Source organism: Pararge aegeria, chromosome 21 (genome assembly GCF_905163445.1).
Source record: "Pararge aegeria chromosome 21, ilParAegt1.1, whole genome shotgun sequence".
Lineage (NCBI taxonomy): Eukaryota > Metazoa > Arthropoda > Insecta > Lepidoptera > Nymphalidae > Pararge > Pararge aegeria.
Genome location: NC_053200.1, coordinates 14,262,818 through 14,288,440, shown reverse-complemented (window position 1 = coordinate 14,288,440; position 25,623 = coordinate 14,262,818). Strand labels below are relative to the sequence as shown.

At 34.9% G+C, this 25,623-nt stretch overlaps 1 protein-coding gene across 1 annotated transcript; it reads left to right on the top strand.

Moving 5' to 3' along the window:
* The first annotated feature begins 6,579 nt into the window (after positions 1–6,579).
* LOC120633347 (pupal cuticle protein 36-like) lies at positions 6,580–23,952 on the top strand. The gene is made up of 3 exons (XM_039903539.1): positions 6,580–6,647; positions 9,236–9,869; positions 22,206–23,952. The coding sequence occupies exons 1-3, from the start codon at positions 6,639–6,641 to the stop codon at positions 22,514–22,516; spliced, it is 954 nt and encodes a 317-aa protein (XP_039759473.1). The 5' UTR covers positions 6,580–6,638; the 3' UTR covers positions 22,517–23,952.
* The last annotated feature ends 1,671 nt before the right edge of the window (positions 23,953–25,623 follow it).

Below are 25,623 nucleotides of genomic sequence, written 5' to 3'. Positions count from 1 at the left end.
GTTTGGTGTGGAGCATAAGGATTGAAGAAATTATAAATTACACCATACAGATTCTCCTGCTTTTCGCGGAGTATTAATTAAGCTTGAGTTTCATAATATATGAGTGAACCTTATTTATTTATTTAAGCTTGTTTGTGAGAGATAAATAAGCTGCGGGTCCTAAGAATTATATTAATCAATAGAATATAGCAGACAATTGCCGGGCTAAAGGGGTCTCTTATCGGGAGGGTTTGCCCTCAATCACCACGCTGATGGTATTAGTAGCGCAAAAGATGCTGCTACCCACTCTTTCCCCGATTAAAACTATACATAGCTTGTACGATTGTAAGCGTTGAGTTCAAGAAAAGTTTTTATTATGATAACATCAATCTACATATGATATGTACGATAGCACACTATTTATCAATTCATGGATCAGAACATGTTTTTCGATTATTTTTGACAAAAGGCAGTATATTACAAAAGATTCATTTAAATAATAATGAATCTTTTGTATCAAAAGGCTCGTATTTCTTCGTGACTTCATCTAATCACAATTTCTAATAAATATAACTTTCATAATCATAATCATAATCATTTATTGCAAAATACACGTCAATAAGGTTTTACATGTTGGTTTAAGGTGTAATATATACACTGTGTATTGCCAGTAATTTGGCGTGCAATGTTCATCGCACGGATGTTATTTTTAATGACCAAAGACCTTATTAAAATGCAAAAGATCCATCCATATCCAGGATTCATCTGATCAAACAAGTAAAAATACTAAATATTTAGCTTTATTATTACTATATCTCCAATAAAATGCGCGTGCGACTAACCGATCGTAAGTACACACAATAAGTGGCTGAGGTAATTACTGTCATCACAATAACATAATAGATAATATAAAATCGCATCTCCGCCGTTGCCCAAGCAACGTGAACTACTGATTGTTACATATTTATCCGACGATTAATAAGATGGAACCGGTTTGCATAACCACTTCATTATGTCCATTATCGCACGCTTTTACCCGCGGGTCCACCCGTGTCTGTTATGTTTATGTGTAAAAAAACTACTTATAGCTAGCCTTTGATAAATTTCCGATAATAACTTTCTACCGCTGTCGTACACAATATACCCCGACCCACCGCGTTTACCTACTGCTTTCCTCAAGAATTGGGCTGTCAAATGCATTAAAGTGTTTTTAATTACACTGATGTACCCTGAGTTACTTTGAAAAATAAACACTTATCGCCTATTTGATCCGTATTAGGGTAGAATTATTATAAATAATAAAAATGGAATAAAAATAAATTGGACAAATTTTATTGCACCGACAGGGCGTCTTGTAATCTCTTATGTATGAAACAATTAATAAATAATAAACAATATACTATTTCAATCCCGGAACGCTTATTTTAATACTAATCACCTATAAAACTTGTAAATTGACGGAATTTCATACAATCTTTCGGGCTGAAATTCTAAAAGTATATAAGCCTGTAACCATTGTCACAAATTGCGATAACAAATGTTTGTGAAATAAGACTGTTAGTCGAATTAAAAATATCTTTAAAAATCTATATCAATTATACAATTGCTACATTATACTTTGAAAAATAATGACACAATTAGTATAAAATGACAATGTTGCACTGACTACTAAATACTGACAGAGAAGAAGAATAAGAAATACTTTCATAGCACCCAAAGTTGTACAGAAAATAAATAAGATAAAAACAATGAAAAAAATAGCATGCGAAGGCTTGCTGGATTTTTTTTTGCTGGAAGCAATATCCTACAGGCAACCCCGGGAGTATATGGATTGTTGACACAGTGTGTTGCCAACGTTGAATTTAATCATCGCTTATGGATAATTAGTGGTCGTGCCATAATTTCCTATTTAATAACCCGCACCAAGTTACAGTTATGACTAAACATAGACTCATCTCATCTCATAGAAATAAGACGAGAAAATTGTCGACTCAATCGGTTATGGCCAATATTTTTTACATTATTTTTTGAACTACAAGCATTCGTGCGAAGTAATAACTAGCTAACGCAAACTTTTGCATGATTTTCAACTGACACTCATGTATGACGTCATCATTCTTCAGCTGTGACGTCACAAGTCTCTGTGTTTACTATAGGGCGTAGCAGTGTGACTAGGGTAACGGACATACGTTACGGACAATTTAATAATCTGATGATTAATTTAATATAATATGCATTATGAAGTCATCTTTATTTTTCTATATATGTGTGTGGGCATACGTAGATGCAAATGCTAGGACAAAAGGTCCCGGGGTTGCATCTCCATTTATATGCTGGCTTTAACTAGTCTGCTTCTTCCATACTAGGTGTAGGCTACATTCTGAAAGTGTGTATGTTTGTTTATTTGTTTGTTACCTATTTTAAGATCAGTCACTGCACCGATCCTGGTGCAATTTGGTTAAAATATATCTGGCTTGCATCCTGGAGATTGACAGGTTATTTATCCCAAAAAAAGTGGAAAACATATCCCGGGGGTTGTGGAAAAAAATATTTCATTTGCCTATGCAAAGAGACAGCGTCCGTCTGGAACCCATGTTCTGACGAAGGCTGTAAAGGATTTTATTTTTAGTGTCCGAGAGTATACAAACATGAAAACACAGACAAGAGGGCATTAAAAATAATTCCTTAATCCATTTGGAGTGTACATGTTAAGGTATGTTTAAGCACAATATATTGTTATAGATTTAATACTGCATTTGAATTAATTTTAAACAAAATTCACCAACTCCTTTTAAAGAAAACCATTAAAAGCATATCACAGGTATTTATATACAAAAAGTCAAAATCATAACTTTAGCTGCAAATCCCGTTGGAGTCGTTTTTTTTTCTTAAGTTAAAAAGCAGTCCATGTTACTCTCCGTCCTTTCAACTAACTCCATACTTAAAATCAAGGTTGCTTAGTTAGGGCGTTAAGTGAGGACAAACAAACACACTTTCGCATTTATAATATCAGTATGGACAACAAATTATAGGCTTAAAAGAAATGGTTCAGTTTCTTGTTTTGCTAGGTCACATAAGTAAAGGTACGTCACAGACGTGTACCTAGCCTAGGTATTCACGAAAAGAACTAAAACGTGAATTATCAAACAGTATTTGACATTTCGACAGTTCCGACTAACGGCTCGCCGATATATTATCATCGATATATGCTACAAACATTGGTTAAAAGTGGCTATTTCTTTAAAATTACATTGGTAACTAATTTCATTTGTTTAAAAGTCCATACGTACATGGGTCCATTCGAGATCCATTGGCAACAAAGACTTTCTTTCCTGGTAAACTACCCGAACATCGTTCCGGCAGAAAAAAAATCCGGTTTCATTTTCCAGGATAAAGGGTATTCCGTGTATCCAGCATATCCAGTTTGCTATATATATAAAGCGGTGATAGCCGAGTGAAGCCCGAGTTCGAGCCCCGGCGCAAACCACTGACTTTTCGGAGTTATGTGCGTTTTTAATTCAAGCAATTTAAATATCACTTGCTTTAAGCGGTGAAGGAAAACATCGTGAGGAAACCTGCATGCTTGAGAGTTCTCCATAATTTTCTCAACGGCGTGTGAAGTCTAACAAACCGCATTTAGCCAGCGTGGTAGACAACGGCTTTAAACCTTCTCATTCTGAGAGGAAGGCATGTTCCTTGTAGTGGACTGGCAGTGGGTTGATGATGAAGATGATAATGACATATTTATGTGTGTATCCGGAAATATGAGTGTACATTTCCGGATACTGAACTGTATACTGACGGACGGACTTGCAGACCAATAAGCGTTCCATTACGGGCGGTCAGAAGAGGACAATATCAAAGTATTATGTGTATGCATATACCCTTGTTAAATGCGTTTCTGTAATTAAAAAAAAAAACAAAAAATAACCTAATTACTGCTATTTTTATTCGTAAAAACTATTTAACTTGAAAATAATTGTTTTCGGCTCACCATTTTATGTATTGAGTGTTACAAAACACTTAATACATAATAATTAAAATTTTAAATAACTAAGTACTTATTTTAAAAGTTCCGTGAAGATTAAAATTATTGTCACATAAACTCAGTAATATCCATTAAAGTACCGAGTGCTGCTAAATTAAGCTGAAAGAACTTAAAATATTAATAATAGTCGTAAATGTTAAGTTGTTCTGAACGGCAAAAAATAAAATCTTGAACATAATTCATACTAAATAAGACATCCGATCCGAAAAAAAGATACGATTTACTAAAAATTTCTTAATGAAAAAAACCGGCACAATGACTTTTAAAGAATATTTGAAAAACGTTTTTCTTAGTTATTTTTAATAAATTTGTAGAGAAAAGAATCATTAATACCAAAATAAATCCAAACGTAGTCGCGGGCAAAAGCTCAATAAATCTTCCACCTCTGATGTATATATAACGTACCAAACAAAAAAATAATCATCAAAATCGGCATTGGCTATGAAATGCCATTTTAAATATATTTTATTTAATTTTAAATTTGATACTAGTCCGTTAAATTTGATATTGTATTATGTCATTTTTAAATGTACAGGTACATAACTATGGGCTTTACCTAAAATAAAGATTATTATTATTGGCGGAATTTTAAAAATTACAAATATAAAAAAAAAACATTAAAACATAAAGTCAAATTGAGAACCTCCTTCTTTTTTTAAGTCAGTTGAAAATAAGAAATAAATATTACCAACTAATTTAATTTACCTTGCGCAAACGTGCTGCAGATGTAACTTTGATATACAGAGTTCATTGTTACAGATTTTAAAGGAAGAGTACCTCAATATTTCATTACATTGCCGGCGATGTTATCATTAATTTTCAATTATCTTGACAAAGTTAGTTAACCTAGTTAATAAATAACTTATTTTTTAAGCAATACTTGGTTATTTTTTATTTATCGGTGGTTTATTCGGTGTAGGAGCGAAACTTGTGTAAAGAGTTCATTGCCGTGGATCTGTTTCGTGTAAAATCGGAGTATAAAGATTGGAGAAATTATAAATAAAACCATACAGATTATCCTGCTTTTCGCAGACCATTGCAAATTAAGCTTAATTTCTTAATATATCATGGATGGATGGAATTCCGCAAAGTAAAGTGTACTTCTATCCAATATTATGGCACCTATTTTGATACTGCTGTTAAATCCATAATTGGAATATTTCGATGCCGAAATAAATAAACATACTTATTCTTACGGAAGTTTATATTATTTTTCAAATAAAAATATGAAGGAAGTTTATTACTGAACCGATTTAACTAAAATTTAAAATTGAGCTAGTTATATCCAGAAAAAATCCATGAATCCTGCGCGATTTGTGAAAAACTGGTTTCACGTCGATGAGATAACTTGAGTGGTTCCTACTTAACTTAAGTGGCCCAGTGGGTAGGTATTCGATTTCTTTTTCGGAGGGCTGAGTTCGAATCCCAGCACGTACCTCTAACTTTTCTTACTTATGTACATTACAACGGGGACGGAAAACATCGCGAGGAAATCTGCATACTGGAAAGTTCTTTTTAATGTTCTCAAAGTTGCGCAAAGTCCACCAATCCGCACTGTGCCAGTGAGGTGTATTACGGCCTTAGCAACTTCTCATTGTGGGAGGAGCCAAGTGCGTTGTAGTAGGCCGGTAATGGATTTATATGATGATGATGATATGATGATGATGATGATGATGATGATGATGATGATGACCTATAACTAGTAATAGAGATGTCAAACTTACCTAAAACTAGGTTTATATTAGCTGCAAACTCGTGGTGTATTCCGCGAATCCGCCATAATTTAGCTCGTACACGTTATTGCAATAAAAAAATTATAAACCTCAATATTACAACAAAACTTTGATTTCGGTTACAATAATCAAAAATAAGGCTAATAAGGTGATTTAAATAAGGTAAGGCTATATATATAATAAGGTAATACTGCAACATTAGTTTCCAGTAGGGACTAAATAATAGACCTCATTTCCTGAAAGGTTGATAACGAAAAAATACTCTATATTCTGAGAAATATAATTTTTCTGGTAGGAGGCTTCGTCCTTGGATAGTTATCACCATACCGACAAAGACGTGTCGCTAAGCAACCAAGCTTTTGGGTACGATGTCGCGTAGAAATCGATTGAGGGACATAAGTTTATTAAAGCTGCCATACCCCTAACAGATTACTTACCAGCAGGTGAGATGGCTCGAGGATTTCGTTTTAATTCTACGAATGTATTTACTGTCATTATCTCACTTCTGTTAAAAAAATTATGTAATCATAAAAAGTACCATCTATGTACCCATTTGCATAAAGAAATATTTCTCATTTACTTTAGTTCATTTGAAATATAAAAAAGAAACGAGAAAAAAATCATTTCTTTTCCTCATAAAGATGACCGCTCGTCCCTTTGATATCGCGGCTGCTATTGGAAGAGTGTAACCTTACTATCATCGTGATACACTACATCGCAACGCATGGCCGTGATACCTTTTTCAGTGCAGGCATTCTAAGGTAAGATGGGAGGTATATAACCATCAGATCATCTTTACAGAGCACAGTACAACTCAACTTGCGAGGCGCATCACTTTGAGAACTATTTATTTTTATTATTCTATATTCAAAACAAATATGAAACTGGTGAGTGTAATTTGTGATTTCATACTCCTAAAATAGAACACCCTTATATATTTTAATAATTGATCAATATATAAACATCGATTGATTTTATTTAGTCAATCATTCATCCCTTTTTTCATCCCTAGCGGCCTATAAATAAAAACTGCAATAATAATTTTAAATAATTTTACTTGATATTTTTTATCAAATATCTGTGCCCCACGATTTAACTCCATTAAAAAAATCCAATCCATCCCTCAGAAATAGGTTCTAACGCGAAATAAATTTTCGGACTCGCTGTTGTAGTTCCCGAAATTAACGACTTTAAATACGGAGAGTCTTTAACTTTATATAATTAATAACACTTTGGTTAATCATCTTCAGCACCGTTTTCATCCCAAAAAAGGAATCCGAAAAATGTATCCGAAATTTCCTAAATTAAATAATCGATAATTCTCTGCCTAAACCAAATAATATTAAAGGTGGTTTTCGGTTAGAAAGTTTTTTGCTTTAGTTATCAGTCATAATATGTCATATATATATAAAATTGTTCTATAAAATGTTCATTTTCATAAACGTAATAAAAACTTTAAATGTTTTAAAAACTAGGTTAATTCCGTCATAGAAGAACGTCTAAAATATTCTAAATACTGCTAGTTTAAATAATATAACCTACACTCAAAAGTTCAACCCCCGTTTAACCCAAATAGGGATGACTCTTTAAAAAAAATCCAAATCCATCTTTTTAACTATTACGTTGCATGTCATTAGTTTAATATAATGTGTAACAGACACGATCTTATTTTACAGTTTTAAGAAATTTGGATTTTCTTATTTGATATAAAAGTTATAAAAACAATTAGCTTTAAGATAGCGATTGACTCAATATCATTTCAATTGAAGGGGCGGGTTTGAATCTTTTTTATTTAAATTGACCGATCAAATGCTCATATAGGAATCGTACGTACAAAATTATTTGCATTGTTATGAAGTGTGTGCTGATTTTAAATTTTATTCGTTAGTTTTGCACTAAAGTTACAAGGATTGCAAATAAGCTCTGATCTAAAAACAAAAGCTTACATCAAACTTAGCGAGGTATTTTGCTACCACTATCTTACAGTATCAATTGTTGTTTCTGCTAAAATTTTGTAATTCAATATGAAAAGAACATTTTTTTCTAACTTTTATATTTCGTCTCAAACTCAAACCAACTGTAAATCGTAATTGATTTTAAGGTGTTGAAAAAAATTTATATAACTACGTTTGTATCGCCAAATGTTGTTGTTGATAATGAATCTATCGCAAATTCACAATTCGAAACATTTCAAAAGCTCTTGTAAAGTTTATTTGAATAAAGAAATACGTTTCCATTATATTCTAAGACTCGATAGAATGTCAATTTACACGCAAAATAACGTAACGTATTATTAAATAAAAGTAAAAGTGAACTATAACTATATATCTATTAATACTAATAATAATAATAGTCAAGTTTTTATTTATATTTGTTTGAAAGCGGTAATCTTTTATTTCTGAATGTTTTAAAGATACGATATCTTAATTCCCTTAAGAGCCTTATATTGTGTAGAATATCAGATAAAGTATGGAAAAATACCATCAGAAGTTCTACGCGGTGGTCAAAGTAGCAGAGAATTATTAAAGGAACAAGTTATTGACTGACTTATCTATAATAAACACATACCTCAAACAACAGAACGGATCGAGCTGAAATTTGTCATACAAATGTTATTAGTTGTTATTATGACCATACAGACTACTAGTCCGAATGAAAGAACTTCTTGAAATTCATACCTAACGAGCAAAGTTTCTACTTCAAAATTGTATGTAATTTCCAGAAACCTTTCCAAATCGAACATAACGTGAGCGACGCCGCGGGCTAAACCTAGTAAGAATAGATGTTTTTTACCTCCCAGCCATTTTACGAAAGCAATAGCGGATCAACTCTTATAGCATTTAAAATTCACTTACCTTTTGGCCTTTGATGAAGAGCCTCGACCTTTGAATGGGAAATGGATTAGTTTAAATTATTTGTATGGTGCAGCTTTGTACAATTAGATACAAGCTATCGTCAGTGATATTTTTCTTTTTATTACTGAGTAAATTAAGCTACGATTTTTTTTTGGGTTAATCAAATTAAAGATCTCATGATATGGGTCTCCTTCCAGAATTAGAAAGGACGTAGTCCACCATACTGGCCTAGTGCAGTTAGGTGGACGCCTTTGAAAATATCATAAAGAACTCTCAGGCATGCAGGTTTCCTTACAAATGTTTTCCTTCACCGTCAAAGCAAGTGTTATTTAATTGCTTAAAACTAACTTGCTTGTAATTTAAGAAAGTTAAAGGTCAGAGGATTAGAATTGAACTCCTCGAAAATGAAGTCGAAGCCCTAAAATCGTAAAATCATCAATCAATAAAAGTGCCTGAAGCCTTTTTATGGCAAATTTTATTAATTGAAAAACTCTCTCTTCTGTCACAGAGTTTGAATAACTAATATTAACAGGACCTCTGAAAGCAGATGTCCCAATTTATTTCAACGTGTTCTAATTTCTGGTATCATTATTTTAAGAGTATTTATTTTTGTATTACAGTTCATTGTAGCCACGGTTCTCGGAGTCTGCTCAGCAGCCCGCCTGGATAACGCCTACCTACCTCCAAGAGGAAGTTCTGGTGCAGGCTACAGTGGCGGTGCTGGAGTCGGCGGCTTCAACGGCCCGAACTTCGGTAGAGGAGGTGCGGGTGGGGCTGGATTTGGGGGCTCCGGTGCCGCTGGATTTGGGGGCGCTGGAAGTTCTGGGTTCGGAGGTGGTGCTGGGAATTCTGGATTCGGAGGTGGCGCTGGGTTCGGAGGAGGTGCTGCGGCGGGAGCTGGCGCGGGAGGTTACCAAGGAAACTTCGGAGGCAGAAGTAATCCAGCTGACGCCAACGCACAAATCTTAAGGCTTAACAACGAAGTCACAGCTGAAGGCTTCTCCTACGACTTCGAAACCTCGAACGGTATCCGCGCTGACGCATCTGGAGTCGCCACTAACGGTGTACAGTCCCAAGGAAGCTTCTCATACAAGGGTGACGATGGTCAGGATTACAGCATAACTTATACTGCTGATGAGAATGGATACCAACCAAGGGGTGCCCATTTGCCCACACCTCCTCCCATCCCAGAGGAGATCTTGAAGTCTCTTGAGCAGAACGCCCGTGATGAAGCCGCTGGTATCATCGATGATGGTGAGTTATATTTATTTCATTTATAATGTATGTTCATGAAAACATTTTAGTAGTAGTAGACCTTTTCGTGACAGAGCTCGAGCTTGGAAGTACTACAGCCATGCTTATTCCTGCCGTCAAGCAGCATTGTTTTGTTTTGGTCTAAAGAGCGTGGTTGCTAGTGGTATTACAGGCTCATGAAGTTTAACCCCTGTGGACATAGGACGGCATTTTTAGAGCATTTTCGTAAAATGCTAAATGGTAAAAGCGAAAGTTTTCACACCAATGTGGACCATCTTCTCGGTCCGTCAACAATATATAAAAGAATCAAAAATATGTGACATATCATATAACTGACATGATCTGAAAACTTCATAAGTAAACTTCTAGTTACATTAACGACGCTACATAAAAAGAGTATAAATGTTAATATTCATAAAATGCTAGCTCAAAAAATCCTCTTATAATATAAATGATTCAATAGACCGTTGAAAGCTTGGACATGAATTGCTCAAACTAGATTTAACCTACTCAGTTTTAATTAGCACGGTGAGGTTGTGAGGAAAATTTATTGATAATCAATAAATTATGCGTAAATTCTGGGGGATGTATGTCAATAAGTGCAAGTATTAAAACTTAGCATAGAAGGATTCAATAGACCGTTAAAAGCTAGGACATGAATTGCTCAAACTATATTTAACCTCAGTTTTAAGTAGCACACTGACCTCACTGTGCTACTTAAAACTGAGGTGGAAAATTCAATGATAATCAATAGAATATCCGAAAATTCTTAGGGATGTATGTCAATACGTGCCAGTTTTAATATAACATTAGCTTATGAATCTTTAGTTTTAAAATTTACGTAATAATAATAATATCGCAAGAAGTAAAAAATTGTCCGTGAAAGTCCTATTTTAATTTATTCAATTATTTGAAATACAAAACAAAACGTGTGTGTACTTATGTACACGCGTTAGAATTTATACTTCTTTGGCGTAACAAGATAAAAATCTTTTCAATTTTTTTATCTTTGGCCATATTCTACGTTTTAGAAAAAACAACACTAACAATAGAAAAAACCCTTGTTAGAAAAAGTAAAATATTGATTATGGCTAACTTCGTGGTGTCGGTTTTCTGTGACGGTGTGCGCGCGCATCTTAAAAATTTACTCTCACCATTTTTCCCTAACGCGTTTCACTCTATAATTCGCGATGTGATGAAAAGCCAATCATACCTACATACTAGTAGATAATATCATCGCTCAATCCAGCAATATGATTACAGTTTTCTACACGTCAACAGCATATAAAATATCTATTGATTTTCCGACTACAGCGTTTATCTACCCACTCATATCTATGTGTGGCGTAGAAGTCATAAATCATTTCATCGCTGCATAAGGGTCAGCACAGAGTACAGCTTTTAACTCCGCTCGATCAGAATTCCCACGGATTCATAAATATCATCTGGATTCAGCCTACCTATAATTTGAGTACTTTGAAATCAAGAGTGAATAGATAATTTTTAGGCAAACGCGATCGCTCAGGTGTATTTATTGCAGTTAAGGGCAAGATTATATAATCGTAATCATCATATCAACCCATTATCGGGCCACTACAGGGCACGGGTCCCCTCCCACAATGAGAAGTCCACCACGATGGCCCAGTGCAGATTGGTGTACTCATTACATAACATTATGGAAACCACTCAGGCCTTTGAGACTATTATAAAGAACTCTGAGAGATCTGTATGCAGGTTTCTTTACGAATTTTTCCTTCACCATTGTAGTGAATTATTTTTTAACTAGATGTGCCCTGCGGCTTCGCCCGCGTAATTTTGGGAGGCAGCGTACTGCTACATAGTCCCAGACCCATAGTCATATATGAGATTTTTTCACAAACATTTTTTTTTCTTACATAATTTTTCTTTTCAATGAGAACTATACTATATTATTTCTAATACCTCCACGAATATGTATAAAAGGTTTCATGAAGGATGGGTCTGTAGTTTTTGCGTGAAAGCGTAACAAACAAACTTACATTCACATTTATAATATTAGTAGGGATAGGGATATTTTACTGTAGGTACTTTAAGTATTTCTGTGCACCTTCAGCACGGCTAGCATGGGTATGAGACCATTATCTCCCCGGGGAAAGGATAAAAATGTATCTTCTCCCACAGCTTTATCAACTCTCAGAGCACTGGCGCACAATTGGAAATAATATCTATATAATATATGTGTAATAATAAACTACTTAACCGATTCTCATGAAACTTTGTACACATATTTGTGGAAGTGCTAGAAGTAATATAGGATACTTTTTATCCCGACATTAAGCTCGGTTTCTTTGGGAGAGGGGATGAATGTGTTTGATGATTTTACACCATAACTCAGACAAATTATAACCTATTTAAATAATTATTGTTATACTATAGAGGTTATAATATATGTTTAATTTTGCTCAAACTGTGGTTGGAGATAGAGGACAGAACTCCTCAGCCGACAGCAGCAAACCCCTCATTTAAGCCTTAGCGATACTGACTACTTTTTAAACTACAACTAAATTTAATGCCACATCAAAAAACAAAATCAAACGAAGACGAAGTCGCGGGCAACAGCTAGTAATCTTAATAAAGTTGATGTCTACCTAAATTATACTAGCTCTAATTATGATTATATAGTGGGAGTTACTCGAGTTTCATAGATCTAACTTTTTGTAAATGCAACAATAATAATATATCTATGCCGCTTTTTTGTAACTAACTCGTTAAGTCGTTTGATGGGTCAATGAGAGTGTTATACAAAAAAAAAACAGTTAAGGTTTTTTTTTTGCTATAAAAACCCGGCAGTTTCACTGATGGTGATTACACAAAAAGTCTTTATTAGAACAAGTATGTATGTTAACCTCAATTGATTAGAAACATCCGAATATATAATGAAGATTCCTCTCGCGATTTTTTGCAAACTTTACCAGTACATGACAGTTGGTTGGTACAATATTTTTAAGCGACTTCTAAAGATAAAATCTTTTAGATTGTTTTTATGTGTGAGCGCGAAATGTGCAGAAACAAAACGATTGATTTTTAAATACATATAGTGTAGGTGAAGAAAATATAATTTTTTTACGTTTTGCTTTTTTTTAATAAAATAAAATTAATATTAATATTATTTTATATATTATATAGCAAGGATATATATAATTAATCAATAGAAAAAATATTTGTAATTATTGCATTTTGAAAAGAATTTGCTCCATTCGCATAAGCAGCTCGGTAGAAATCACTGTTGCTACGGTCGCCATAAAATTTGTTCTTTTTTACCTCTTTTAATACGCGCTAAATTTTATTAAATAAATAAATAGATTAATTATTAATTAAAGTAAATTAAGCTCTTCTTAGTTTATCGTGCTAGATCATTTGGACATATCTAAACAATCGGACTATCCATCATAGCTAATGAGTATAAATTCGCAACCCGTGTTTATAAAGCCTACTTAACCGCTAAGTGTTGCCGCTGTTAAGATCGCGGCAATTTCAACTGGGTACGGCATATAACCGCATCTTAACCTTGCTGTAGGCTATTAGGTACCGTTCGTTCATCAGATGTAGGGTGACAGTTAAATATTTTTGTTGAGACTATTGAACTTTTTTTAAGATGTTTCTACGATGCTATAATCCGCATAAAACAAAACAATCTGTTCGTTTTAATTTATATAAATATATATTAAGAAAAAGAATACATTACTCACTGCAAATTTATTGCAGAAACTTTTTATCGGCAAATTATGTCCATATTTTGATCACAGTTTAATGTAGATTTACGCAAAATATCACCTGCTACTATACAATATTAACCTTATGGTTTTGTTGTTTTTATTCCTTTCCATAAATTGGCGTGACGTTATTAACCTTTGAATTGCGAGGCTTATCTTTTGGATAGAAAAAAGACAATTGTTTTGGTTGCCGCTTTTTTGACGAAAGGCACAAGGTAGATCAGGACCTAGAGTCGGACAAATTGTATGACAAAAAAACATCTGATTGATCCCGCAACATATAAAAAAAAGTCTTTCACACCTATATACGATTGGCAATATGTACACAGACAGCTTGCATCCTGGAGACAGACTTAGGATACATTTTATCCTGGGAAAAGAATCATTTGTGCTTGTGTCGAAAAAAAAAGCAGAAGTAATATCAACAGTAACTTGTTTCAGAAGGTACTTTCAAATAGCTTTTCAAGGGACTTAAGGAAGGTTTTTTTTTATAGACTAGTACATAATTAGCTCCAATGTGGTCACCCTACAAACATTACACTGATGAGTTACAAGTTTCCAGTTGCATCAGTTAGTATATGAATCGGGGCATTCAGGCAAAGGGTCACCGGATTAATTGTTTAGGTATTACTGCATTCTTTATTACTACTTTATACTTAGACTGGTTGAGTCTAGTATTTTTTATCACAAATGCATATACGCATTCTGAACGTCATTTTCGTCATTTTCAGGCGGATATGTAGGACTCGGTGATAGGACTTTCGTTTCACTTTCGTGGGGCCGAGTTAGACTCAGCATGCACCCTCTAATTTTTTTTCAATTTTAAGTCTTGAGGTAACCTTAGAGTTCACATAATGTTCTCAAAGGGGTGTGAAGTCCACGACTTCACACTGGACCAGCGTGGTGGACTACGGCCTGAACCATTCTCAATGTGCACATATTCTCACACAGTGGGAACGGTTAAGACCGCAGTCCACAATACTGGCCCAGTGCGGATTGGTGGACTTCATACGCCTTTGAGAATATTATGGAGAACTCTCAGGTATGCAGGTTTTCTTACGATGTTTTGGACCACCGTGGAAGCCAGTGATATTTTAATTGCTTAAAACGCATATGTCTCGGAGAAGTTAGAGGTGCGTGCAGTGGCGTGTATAGGGATTTTGAACAGGGTGTGCATAAAGCAGGTACATGGCATAAAATTGAAAAATTCTCCTCCAATACGAGTGATGTAAAATAATTTGGGTATGCAGTGCTTTTGTGCATGTATGAAGTGCACGCCACTGGGTGCATGCTGAGATTCGAACTCGGCCCCCCGAAAGTGAAGCCGAAGTCCTAACCTTACTTGCTATATTTTATTAATATTAATTTAATTTTTCTTAATTTATGGTTTGTCCATAATGCATTATTAGATACCTTCTTGTCTATGATATAACCTTTTTAAAGGATACCTATGCACAGTTTAGTATCGAAATCTATAGCCACGCCTTGCGGATTGCAAGTGGTCACGACGTCTAAACTCCAGCAATCTGTGACCTCATTCACTGACGTAACTTTCATAATATGAACCTACCTTTAATTTAACAAATCTAAAATTGACTATATTTTTTTTGTACTCCGTCTTACCTGCAGATATTAGTCAGATAATAAAAAATAAAAAAAATCCAAAGACGGTCTTATTTGACAGCCGGTTGGCGTAGTGGGCAACGACCCTGCTTTCTGAGTCCAAGGCCGGGTTCGATTCCCACAGCTGAAAAATATTTGTGTGATGAACATAAATGTATTACATTGCCTGAGTGGTTATCTTTCGATATATTATAAGTATTTACAGAATAGAATAGAAACAAACGAATACACACTCACACCCACACATACACATATTTTCGTATTTATAAGTATAGTATATAATAAAATTACATATGAAATATTTCAAACTTTCCAACTACCTTTGTATTAATATTGCGAAGCTCAAATTCTCATATAATAAGACATAATATGACAGCAAAAGAGCGTGTGTGAGAATGTAATACAATTACTTGTAAGTAGGTAATACGGAATTACTTCATACTTATCGTAATCATATGTTAGGAAAAGATCATTGCAAATTCCATATCGATATCTCGTTTATAATATCACGATAACTCGCGAATGGTCTCAAAAAAAATCAACTTAACCTGCTCTTGATTTTTTTGCGTTACCACTTACGTAGGCACTCGAAATTTTAGTTTGAAACTTGAGTTGACTAAACTAGTCTGGTTCTGATAGCTAGGGTTTTATAGAATATGACTAATAGTGTAAATAATAAATATTGATACAAATTTCAACAACTTACGTAGGTACAACTTAGATAGGTGGTTTTAGGAACAGCTTAGGTAGGTGGTTTTTTATCGTAACTGTATATCCCCAAATGTCATGACGGGATTTATAAAAAGCAAATAATTAGTACAAGTTTGAACTCATTTAGACTCTCTGGAGTTAAATAACCTATACTTATGTGATCTTATTTCATAATTATACCGATCAACAATTCGTATTTGTCTTACGAACAGCCGTTTCAGTCAATTCTAGTATGATCACGCGTTGGGCTAAGATCCACAGCCCACTCTCTTGTAAGATAGTATGGCTGTAGGCAGCAATTGGTCACTAACTAGGCTAACATATAAATAGAGAAAAAAAACTTTTAAAAAGGTGAATTTCAGTAACCTTTATCATCATCATATCAACCCATTACCGGCCTACTACAGGGCACGGGTCTCCTCCCACATTGAGAAAGGTTAAAGGCAGTAGTCCACCACGCTGGCCCAGTGCAGATTGGTGGACTTCACAACACCTTTAAGACCATTGTTGAGAACTCTCAGGCATCAGGTTTCCTCACGATGTTTTCCTTCACCGGTAAAGCAAGTGATATTTTAATTGCTTAAAAAATACATACCGTAGAAAAGTTAGAGGTGCGTGCTGGGATTCGAATTCCCACCCCCCGCCCCCCGAAAGTGAAGTCGAAGTCCTACGCACTGGGATATCATCGCTTCGTTAAAAGAATACCAAAGGTTTAAAGCAAGTAGGTAACTATTCTAATCTACAGTGCTTTGCCTACGAAATCACTAGAAGTTCTAGGTAATAATTCTTACTGCTCCAACGATCAGGGGAGTCTAAGAAAATAGCCTTTTGCGAAACGAGATGAGTCTAATTTAGCAACGGAGCCTTTACAGTGAAGACTATCTTTAAATGGAAAAATGGATTCTTAACGACCTCTCATGATGATGTACTTCACCGTATCAAATTACCGCTTTGTAAAAGGTAATGCATGCTTTTAGTTTAAATTAGATTATACATTTATACAGCAACATTTCGTCCGCAACTTTGCTGCATCAATTTTCTGTTTTACTTAAATCGTAAATAATTACCCGGGATAAAAAAATATTACCGAGATAATAATCATAATCAAAAAATATATTTGTATTTACGCGATAACCCATATATATTATCATAGCCTAGTGATAAAAAAATTATATACCCAGATTATATCCCATGCCACTGGATAAAATTTCCGTATCCCCCAGCTAAAGCAAGACACAGCACGGCTAGCATGGGCAGAAAGGATACAAAATTATCTTCTCCCACAGCTTGATCAACTCACAGAGCACTGACGAAAAAGTGGAAATAATATTCAAATAATATATGTGTAATAATAAACGGGGTTAACTATTATATTTTCCCGTGCTTTAGCTTTAGGTGGACCCGTGAATTATAATAATATATCCTCTGGGGATATAGTATTTAGGGGATATAATTGGGGCTTATTATATTTGTCTCCTAATAAACTTCATAGATTGCAGGGCTAGCACCCGTGCTAGCCCTGCAATCTATGAAGTTTATCCTTCTTTATTACTACAAATATGCCGGATATACTATGTGCTGGTGTCCACCATGCTATCATGCGGATGGGTAGAATTCACACGCCTTTGATAACAATGGAGAGCTCTAAGGCATGCAGGTTTCTTCGCGATGTTTTCCAATGTTAAACACAGTGAAGTACCTACTTAATAGCTTAAAACGCACATAACTCTAGAATGCTGGGGATGAACTCAGTTCCAAGAATCGACCCTAAGCCTTTCTTACTTTGTCCACTAGGCTGCCACCGTTACAATACAATATTAAAGAAAATATTTGTATTAGCTAACTCGTTGACAGGTCAGTGCAATCCACGCCTCTACGGCATTTGTATAATCATCAAAACTTTAGTGAATAGCTTTAGTAGGCTGTTAAACTTATGTGAAGTTAACACATTCTGACTACCATTGTTTCGTTGAATTCAAATGAAATCAGTAGACATGTTAAAGATTTTCATAGTATATGCTAATTGGTAGAGCCATTAAATCACGCATAAAATTAAATACCAGCTCAGTATAATTCGAGCGTTGATAGCCTTGTGGTTAGGATAAATGCCTCACTTTCAGGGGGCCAAGTTCGAATCCAGCACGCACCTCTAACTTTCTAAGTTATGTGCGTTTTATGCAATCAAAATATCATTTGCTTCAATGGTGAAGGAAAACATCGTGACAAACCTGCATGCATGAGTTCCCTATAATGTTCTGAAAGACATGTGAAGTCCACCAAAAAACTGTGATATATATCCTTTTTTTATAAAAAAAATACCAATTTTCATGGACATAATATGAAAAATAAAGGACTTTCATACTAATTTGCATACCCTTTTAGCCACTTTTCGGATTAGAATTTTCGAAAACTGGGGATTACTCCTTATTTCTAACCGAAAACTCAAACACCAAGTACTATGGATACAAAATTTAAAAATACGGACTTTCATTTAAATTTAATTCCGTGGGTGTTTACGTTCTAAACAGAATATACCGAACTGACAAAATGTTTCTAAAGTTTCTAACCCCATCGGTTTCGGCTGTGTGTTGATATATCAGTGAGTCAGGACTTTGATTTCATATCTTTTTATATTTTTATTTATTAAAGGAACACCAACAGCGTGTTTACAATAAATATTAAAGGAAAATTATAAATATTTTGTTTCTAATCAGTTTGACTACCAACTTACCAACTCACAGCAAAAATACAAAAGAAAAAGTTAAACAACAGTAATATTACAAAAAGAAAAACTAGAAAATTAAATTATGATCCAAAAGTGCAGTCCGGATTGCTTGATAAAGCAAAAATAATAGCACGTTTAAAATAATTTGGCCTTTGACAAAATAGATGAATATTGTTATTTTTTAGTTTATTACATATACATTAGAATCGAACCCAGGCAAGGTGAAACGTAGATGAACATGCTTACCGAAAAACCATAACGGCAATTGGTAATTCAATATTATAACTAGTTCGAAATCATTTTATAAGAACACCTTTGCTCAATATTAAACGATTACTTAGCTGAACAAAGAGATTTCATTATTTCGACACGTCCGTTTAGCCTGACACACGATAGAAATCGCGTGACACAGTCGTTTCCCATAAGTGGGAAATGCGTGGGAACCCGCAACAAAGACATGAGACAACACAGGTTATCTTGCATGTTGGTTAAATCTTTAATTTAGCATGATTCTCACACTTACGAAGTTTGGCAAACTGATTTCCTGTTTGGAAAGCCTTTTTGTTGAGTCAAAGAATTTTATATGGAATGGAAAAAACTAATTAAAAGAAATAAAACTCAGGTTTCAGTTGGTTATTTTGATTTTGTTTAATTAAGAAACTTATTCATTTGCTTAGAACTAGGAACTCAATTCAGTTAATTACTTTACAAAATGGTTCCAAGTTCTTGCAATCATCTAATACGGCTACATCTCCGATTTTAATTAAAACATCGCGAGAATTTCTTACGCATTCTCTTAAGTCGGTCAAGTCCTTTAATGTAATCTGTGCTTAGACATTACAACCTTAATGAAGAATTGAGATTGGATAGCGTTTAGTTCAAACTTCGTTATGATCTCCATGATTTAATGGTGCGCGATTTTTTTAGTCCTAGGCTGCAATATTCATCATATCAAGCAATTAACGGCCCACTACAGACTCTTTGGGTCTCTCTCCCACAATGAGTAGGGGCTAAGTAGGTAGTCCCCCACGCTGGCCCAGTGTGGATTGGTGGACACCACATACCTTTGCGAACATTATGTAGCACTCTCAGGCATGCAGGTTTCCTCAAGATGTTTTCCTTAGCCGTTAAAGCAAGTGATATTTTAATAACTTAAAACACACATACTCGTAATTTAGAAAAGTCAAGTGCATGCTGGGATTCGAACTCAGCGCCCCGAAAGTCAAGCCGAAGTCCTAACCACTAAGCTATGACCGCTTTGTTCATTTATAATGAACTGTAATGGCACCATCTTCACGGTAATCTTCCTTATTTGTTAACAGAGTAAATGTACCGTATTTGTGTCTGCCAGTCGAGTGAAGGGAGGATCTCGCAATGCCAAATTTACAACAGTGTAGGATTCAAGACTTTGGCAAGCCTAATATTATGAAGAGGAAATATTTTTTTGTTTGTTTGTTTGTACCCAATAGGTTCCGAAAGTGATGATCGATTACCTAACCATTTCTTCGCCAAAAGAAAGAAGAAGTAACATACGCTATGATTGATTTTCAATAAAATTGGAGATCCTTAAGACAATTGCATTAATGTAACCCAAATGAGCAAAATTTATTATTCGGCGTTCGCTGTGAAAACTTTTTATGATACATAAAAATGATATAATATATAATTAAAGTATCCATTAGTACCTACAAAAAAGTTCGCATCGGAATATGTTTAACTATCATAGATAAAACCACGGTTTTTATGAAATTTCGAAGTTAACTTGCACCTTGGAGACCTTAGGAAACTTTCCAGACCTAGATATTAAAGGTAATATAATAAGAAAACCGAAATAAAACGCGGAATAGGTCGTGGGCAACAGCTAGTATATTTTAAATTAACTAGTGGATTTTACAGGAAATTACCATTTGGAAATGGTAGTAAAGTAATTCAGCTTGGGTTACGAACTAATTAAAATCTATCCAGCTGTTAAGGACGAGCTTATGAAATTAGGGAGAAATGCACATATAAACCAAGGTACCTCCATGATGATAAACCATAAAAAATTAAAAAGTTATTGTTTAATTAGAATATTGGCGACAGGAGATACCCAGTTCGGCCAGTTGTATTGCGGTGCTAAATATTTCCTGAGCACATTTACCAAAATATATCCTGCAAATTACGACAAACTTGCTAAAATATTCTCGCGTCGCCCGATGTACTCTGTAAGGGCAATAAACGTAAAAGGTGCGGAACCTTAAAAGGTCACCTGTTACTACGTATGGCTTAGATTCGTTTCCGATCATGGCCTTGAGAGCTTTCGGAAGAGACGGTCACGTAGGGGCCAGTAAAACAGCGAATATATATTTTAAACTTCACTAATGTTAAAAATTTAAATATTTCATTGATTGTATCTTACAATTTTAGAAAATCTTTTGCACGCAGTAATCTACAGCATGCAAAATCGGTACTAACTATTTTGCCTTATTGTTGGAACAGTTTGTAGGAATTATCTTTTAATTTTACTACTTTGACTTTAATAATCAATTTTACCCTCTATTTATAATACAGGGTAAAATAATGTTCATTAATAGTCATAATCATAATTATAGCCTTTATTCTGACAATGCATCAACTTGTCCTGTGAGATAGGCCCCTTCAAAGACCGTTGTGACTTTCACCTCCAATGACTTTCACATGGTCCTCTCCTGTGCTTCTCCGCGCCACGATGGTTTCGCAACCTCTTTTACAACCTCTTCCCAACTTTACTTTTATCTCTCTTTCATTATTTTCCCATTCCTTAATATTTATGGCAACCCGTTAATCTCGGGGCCTACCCACCTATTATTATAGGTGGATAAACTCAGCAATTGAGACAGTATTATATGCGTGCACCTCATGACTGGGGCACTGTCGTAATTGAAAATGGTGCACGATCACCGCCCCACTTGTACTATCCGTGATTATTGCCTGCGAAAGGTCACACGATTGAAGACGCTACTGCTATTTTATTTAATGGAATATTGCACACGTGAAATAGTCTAATAACATCTAAATGTAGCAACGATATCGCTCTACTATGCCGATATATATCGAAAGTATCAGCATTTGTAAAGGCAATATAATAATGAAGCAAACTGAAGAACGAGAAGCAGCGTTGTCTGTGCTACTACCATGTACTGCAATCATCAACCCGTTTGATGATCGCAGTACATGGTAGTAGCACATACATGGTAGAGCTCGGTAGAGCGTGGTGAGTATAAGCAAACCCTCCCATTGGGAGAGTCCCATAGTCGAGCAGAGAAATGTTCCGATTAGCAACAATATCAAGATTTTTGGTATCCATTACATCCAATCCTTATTATCAAAGAAAGAATATAATATTGTGATTAATATTCTGGAAATGCTTCGAGTTTAACTTAAGTCTTCTATGAGAGGATACGCCTCCTTAGGTTTCCTAGTCTAAACATTCTCATCATCAAGCATCCTTAAAACTAGAACAATCATTTTGCTATTAGGTTTCAATTTGTTTTTCCATTTTTACAGGTTCTTACCGCGGTGAGGGTGCCAACGGCGTTGGAGCTGGTGCTGGCGCTGGCGGTTACTCCGGTTCCGGTGGACAATACGGCGCTCCTTCTCGCGGCTTTGGCGGCTCAACCGGCAGCTCTGGTTTCGGTGGCTCCTCCAGCGGTTCAGCCTTCGGCGGATCAGGTGGATCAGGTTTCGGTGGTTCATCAGGCTTTGGATCATCGTCATCTTTCGGTAACGCTGCATCCAGACAATACTTGGCGCCCAACGCTGGTTCTCGTGGATCCGGTAACGGTAACTTCAACTCCCAGACTGGTTACCGATACTAAATAATGGATTATTGATTGTACGAAGTTAGCTACTTTTTCCTATTTGTATTTCCTTTATTGCTCCAGAGAGGTGATGTTATATTGAAACCACCGAACATTGGTGTTTGTTAAACGCACTAAAACTACACTAAAAAAAGTTCATTCTCATCTAATAAGAATAATCTTGTATTTTATGTAGTCCAGAGAAATAAGTTGACTCTTAATATTATCCTCGATATTTATTACATTCAACTTGGTTATTTAACTTTTCCCATCTATCCTCCATTGTCCTTTTAACTCCTATTTTTAACTTAACCAAGCTTTAATTTAGTTTAGGTTTAGTGCGATTAAATTGACACAAAAACATCACTAATCTGGATGTAAATTTGACGTACCAAAGTTCTGGTTTGCTCTGAATGGAGAGATTCGCAAATGCAATGCAAGTAGATTAAAAAAACGTGTTCAAAGCAAGCTAGAAGTTCGGCAATTTTATATGAAAAATGTGGCTAATCAATCAATTTGTTCTTTGTTATTTTATTTGTAGCGAAAACGACTTAAGCTGTGAAACGTTTATGTGATGCTTTGTATAAATGCTAGGCAGTTGAAGAACTTGGCTATACACTGCCGTGCGCTGACTTTAATACTCATTTCGTCTGTTTACATGTCCCCTCTTGCCTGTCAATTCATTTATGATCTCATTAACACATCGCTTGTCGCACATTTGTAAATTAACGTCAACGTCTCAACCGATAGACGTCTACTTTTTTACAACCTATCTCTTGAACAATTTCAATTATCCCAACAACTCCTTGCGACTCATTTATTGTCATCAGTCCAACTCTTTCTGCTGACGTCACTTCTTCTACTACGACTTTAGTGGCTCAATGACTAGAAGATATTTTTTCAACATCAAAAGCAAATCTTGCTTATTTTATTTGGAAGCCTCGTCCTTAAAAGCTTCATATATCCGTGGCTACCTAGAGCATCCCTCAGGGATTTTTTTCTTTCCCTTTCACAACATGATCTTCTTTCATAATCTATAACTTTTTAGACATGTGACATTTATATGGCATGTCTCATAAATTATTTGGGGTTAAACCCAAATTTAGGTTTTATTCTCTCTGGTCTTACAATGTCCTCAGCCACAAACCACGCTTGTGACTTTTTGATGTCGTGCATAGAAATTTATTTTACTCTTTAAAGATTTTATGTTGGAATAGGACTTCTTGCAGACACGTTGTATGGATTTAAAATTTCACGTCGTGCATTTCTCAGTGGATAATTTTGGCGTATATAAATGTGCAATTGGCTTTTCCCTCTAAAGTTCTCTTCTTGTTAAATACTTGTTAGTTGATAAGTCTTAGTTCGTACGCGGCTATGTAAATGGACAGTACTAGGGCGTAAGATGAAAAATGTATGAAAAAAAATATATGCGAGCAAACATGTACGTAGTTGTAATTATTATAACGATTGTAAATATATGGTGTAACGTATAAATGAATAAATATTATATGATATTTAAAGCAATATTTTAATCTATTTTATTTACATACATCACCTTTTATTTTTAAGATGCTTTAAGATTCTAATGTCCTATTTTGCTACGGATTTTTTTTTTCTATATTAAAAGTTTTTTTTTTTTCAATTAATCTACGGCTCTCCTACCGTCGATACCAAAATTAGTGTATGCCTTTTATATCAGTTTTATAGCAACTGTATCGCCATCTATTATATATAAACACACCGGCATATTTAGCGGAACACAAAAAACAAGTCCATAATTAAAAAAAATATGGTTTTATTTTAAAATCTACTTAATACACTTCCTTTGTTATTTAAAGTTTCATTTGTTTTACTTAAAATGAGATCACATTAAGAACAGATTTTCCGAGTAAAGGCTATTTGTGAAAAATGGTACATTACGGAACTTTTCATGTAACCGGGAAAAGTGAAAATTAATATATATATATATATATAACAATTAATTCTATATCAATAACGACCATCCCTACTCGAAGTGCGTCTTTTCTGCCTTGTCCTGCTCGTCTCACATAAGTACCCTCCCTGAACCGTTGGATACTGTGATGGATCGTTGAAACTGGTCGATGAAGATCTCTGGATATCACTCTGTTGGTTTGACCATTTCTTCGCATTTCGAGTGCCCTGGCAATCTCCGTTGGGGCTAAGTCAGGCATAATTCAGTCCTCAACTCCAGAAAGATACGCGATTAAAAAAAAACTAACAAAAAACAGTATTTCATCAAATCATTCATTTTCATTGAATCAAACTCAGAAGGATGAAATACTTGAAGTTCTCTCCAGATCAGGTGTATTTGAATAAAATTAAAACAATTGCATAAAATGTGATGTTCAGTTGTTTTCTTAATTTAAAAAATATTTATTTATAAATTAAATGACGTATAAACCAGCCAGCAACCTTATATTATGATACTGATTTTTTTTTGTGTTCCGCTAAATATACCAGTGTGTGTATTAAAAGTCACTTTCACTCACTTTGGCCACAGCAAAAAGATATATAAGGTTATAGTTTTAGAGAGTATTAAAAAGATAATTACCATCCAATTGTAAATCTTTACGAATTGAATGATCATCATGATATCAACCCATTACCGGCCCACTACAGGGCACTGGTCTCCTCCCACAATGAGAAGGGGTTAAGGGCGTAGTCCACCAAGCTGGCCCAATGCCGATTGGTAGACCCCACACTTTGAAAACATTTTGTAGAACTCTCAGGCATGCAGGTTTCCTCACAATCTCTGTCGTAGCGACTAACTAAGTCAAACCTATCAAGAGAAACTTGTAGTTTGTAGTAGCGACTAACTAAGTCAAACCTATCTAGAGAAACCAGGAGTCTGTAGTAGTCTGTAGTAGTCTGTAGTAGTCTGTAGTAGTCTGTAGTAGTCTGTAGTAGCGACTAACTAAGTCAAACCTATCAAGAGAAACCAGTAGTCTGTAGTAGTCTGTAGTAGTCTGTAGTAGCGACTAACTAAGTCAAACCTTTCAAGAGAAACCAGTAGTCTGTAGTAGTAGTCTGTAGTAGTCTGTAGTATTAGTATATGCTGAACTAATAAAAACTTGTAGGTACTCAGAATATAGGGAAATATTGTA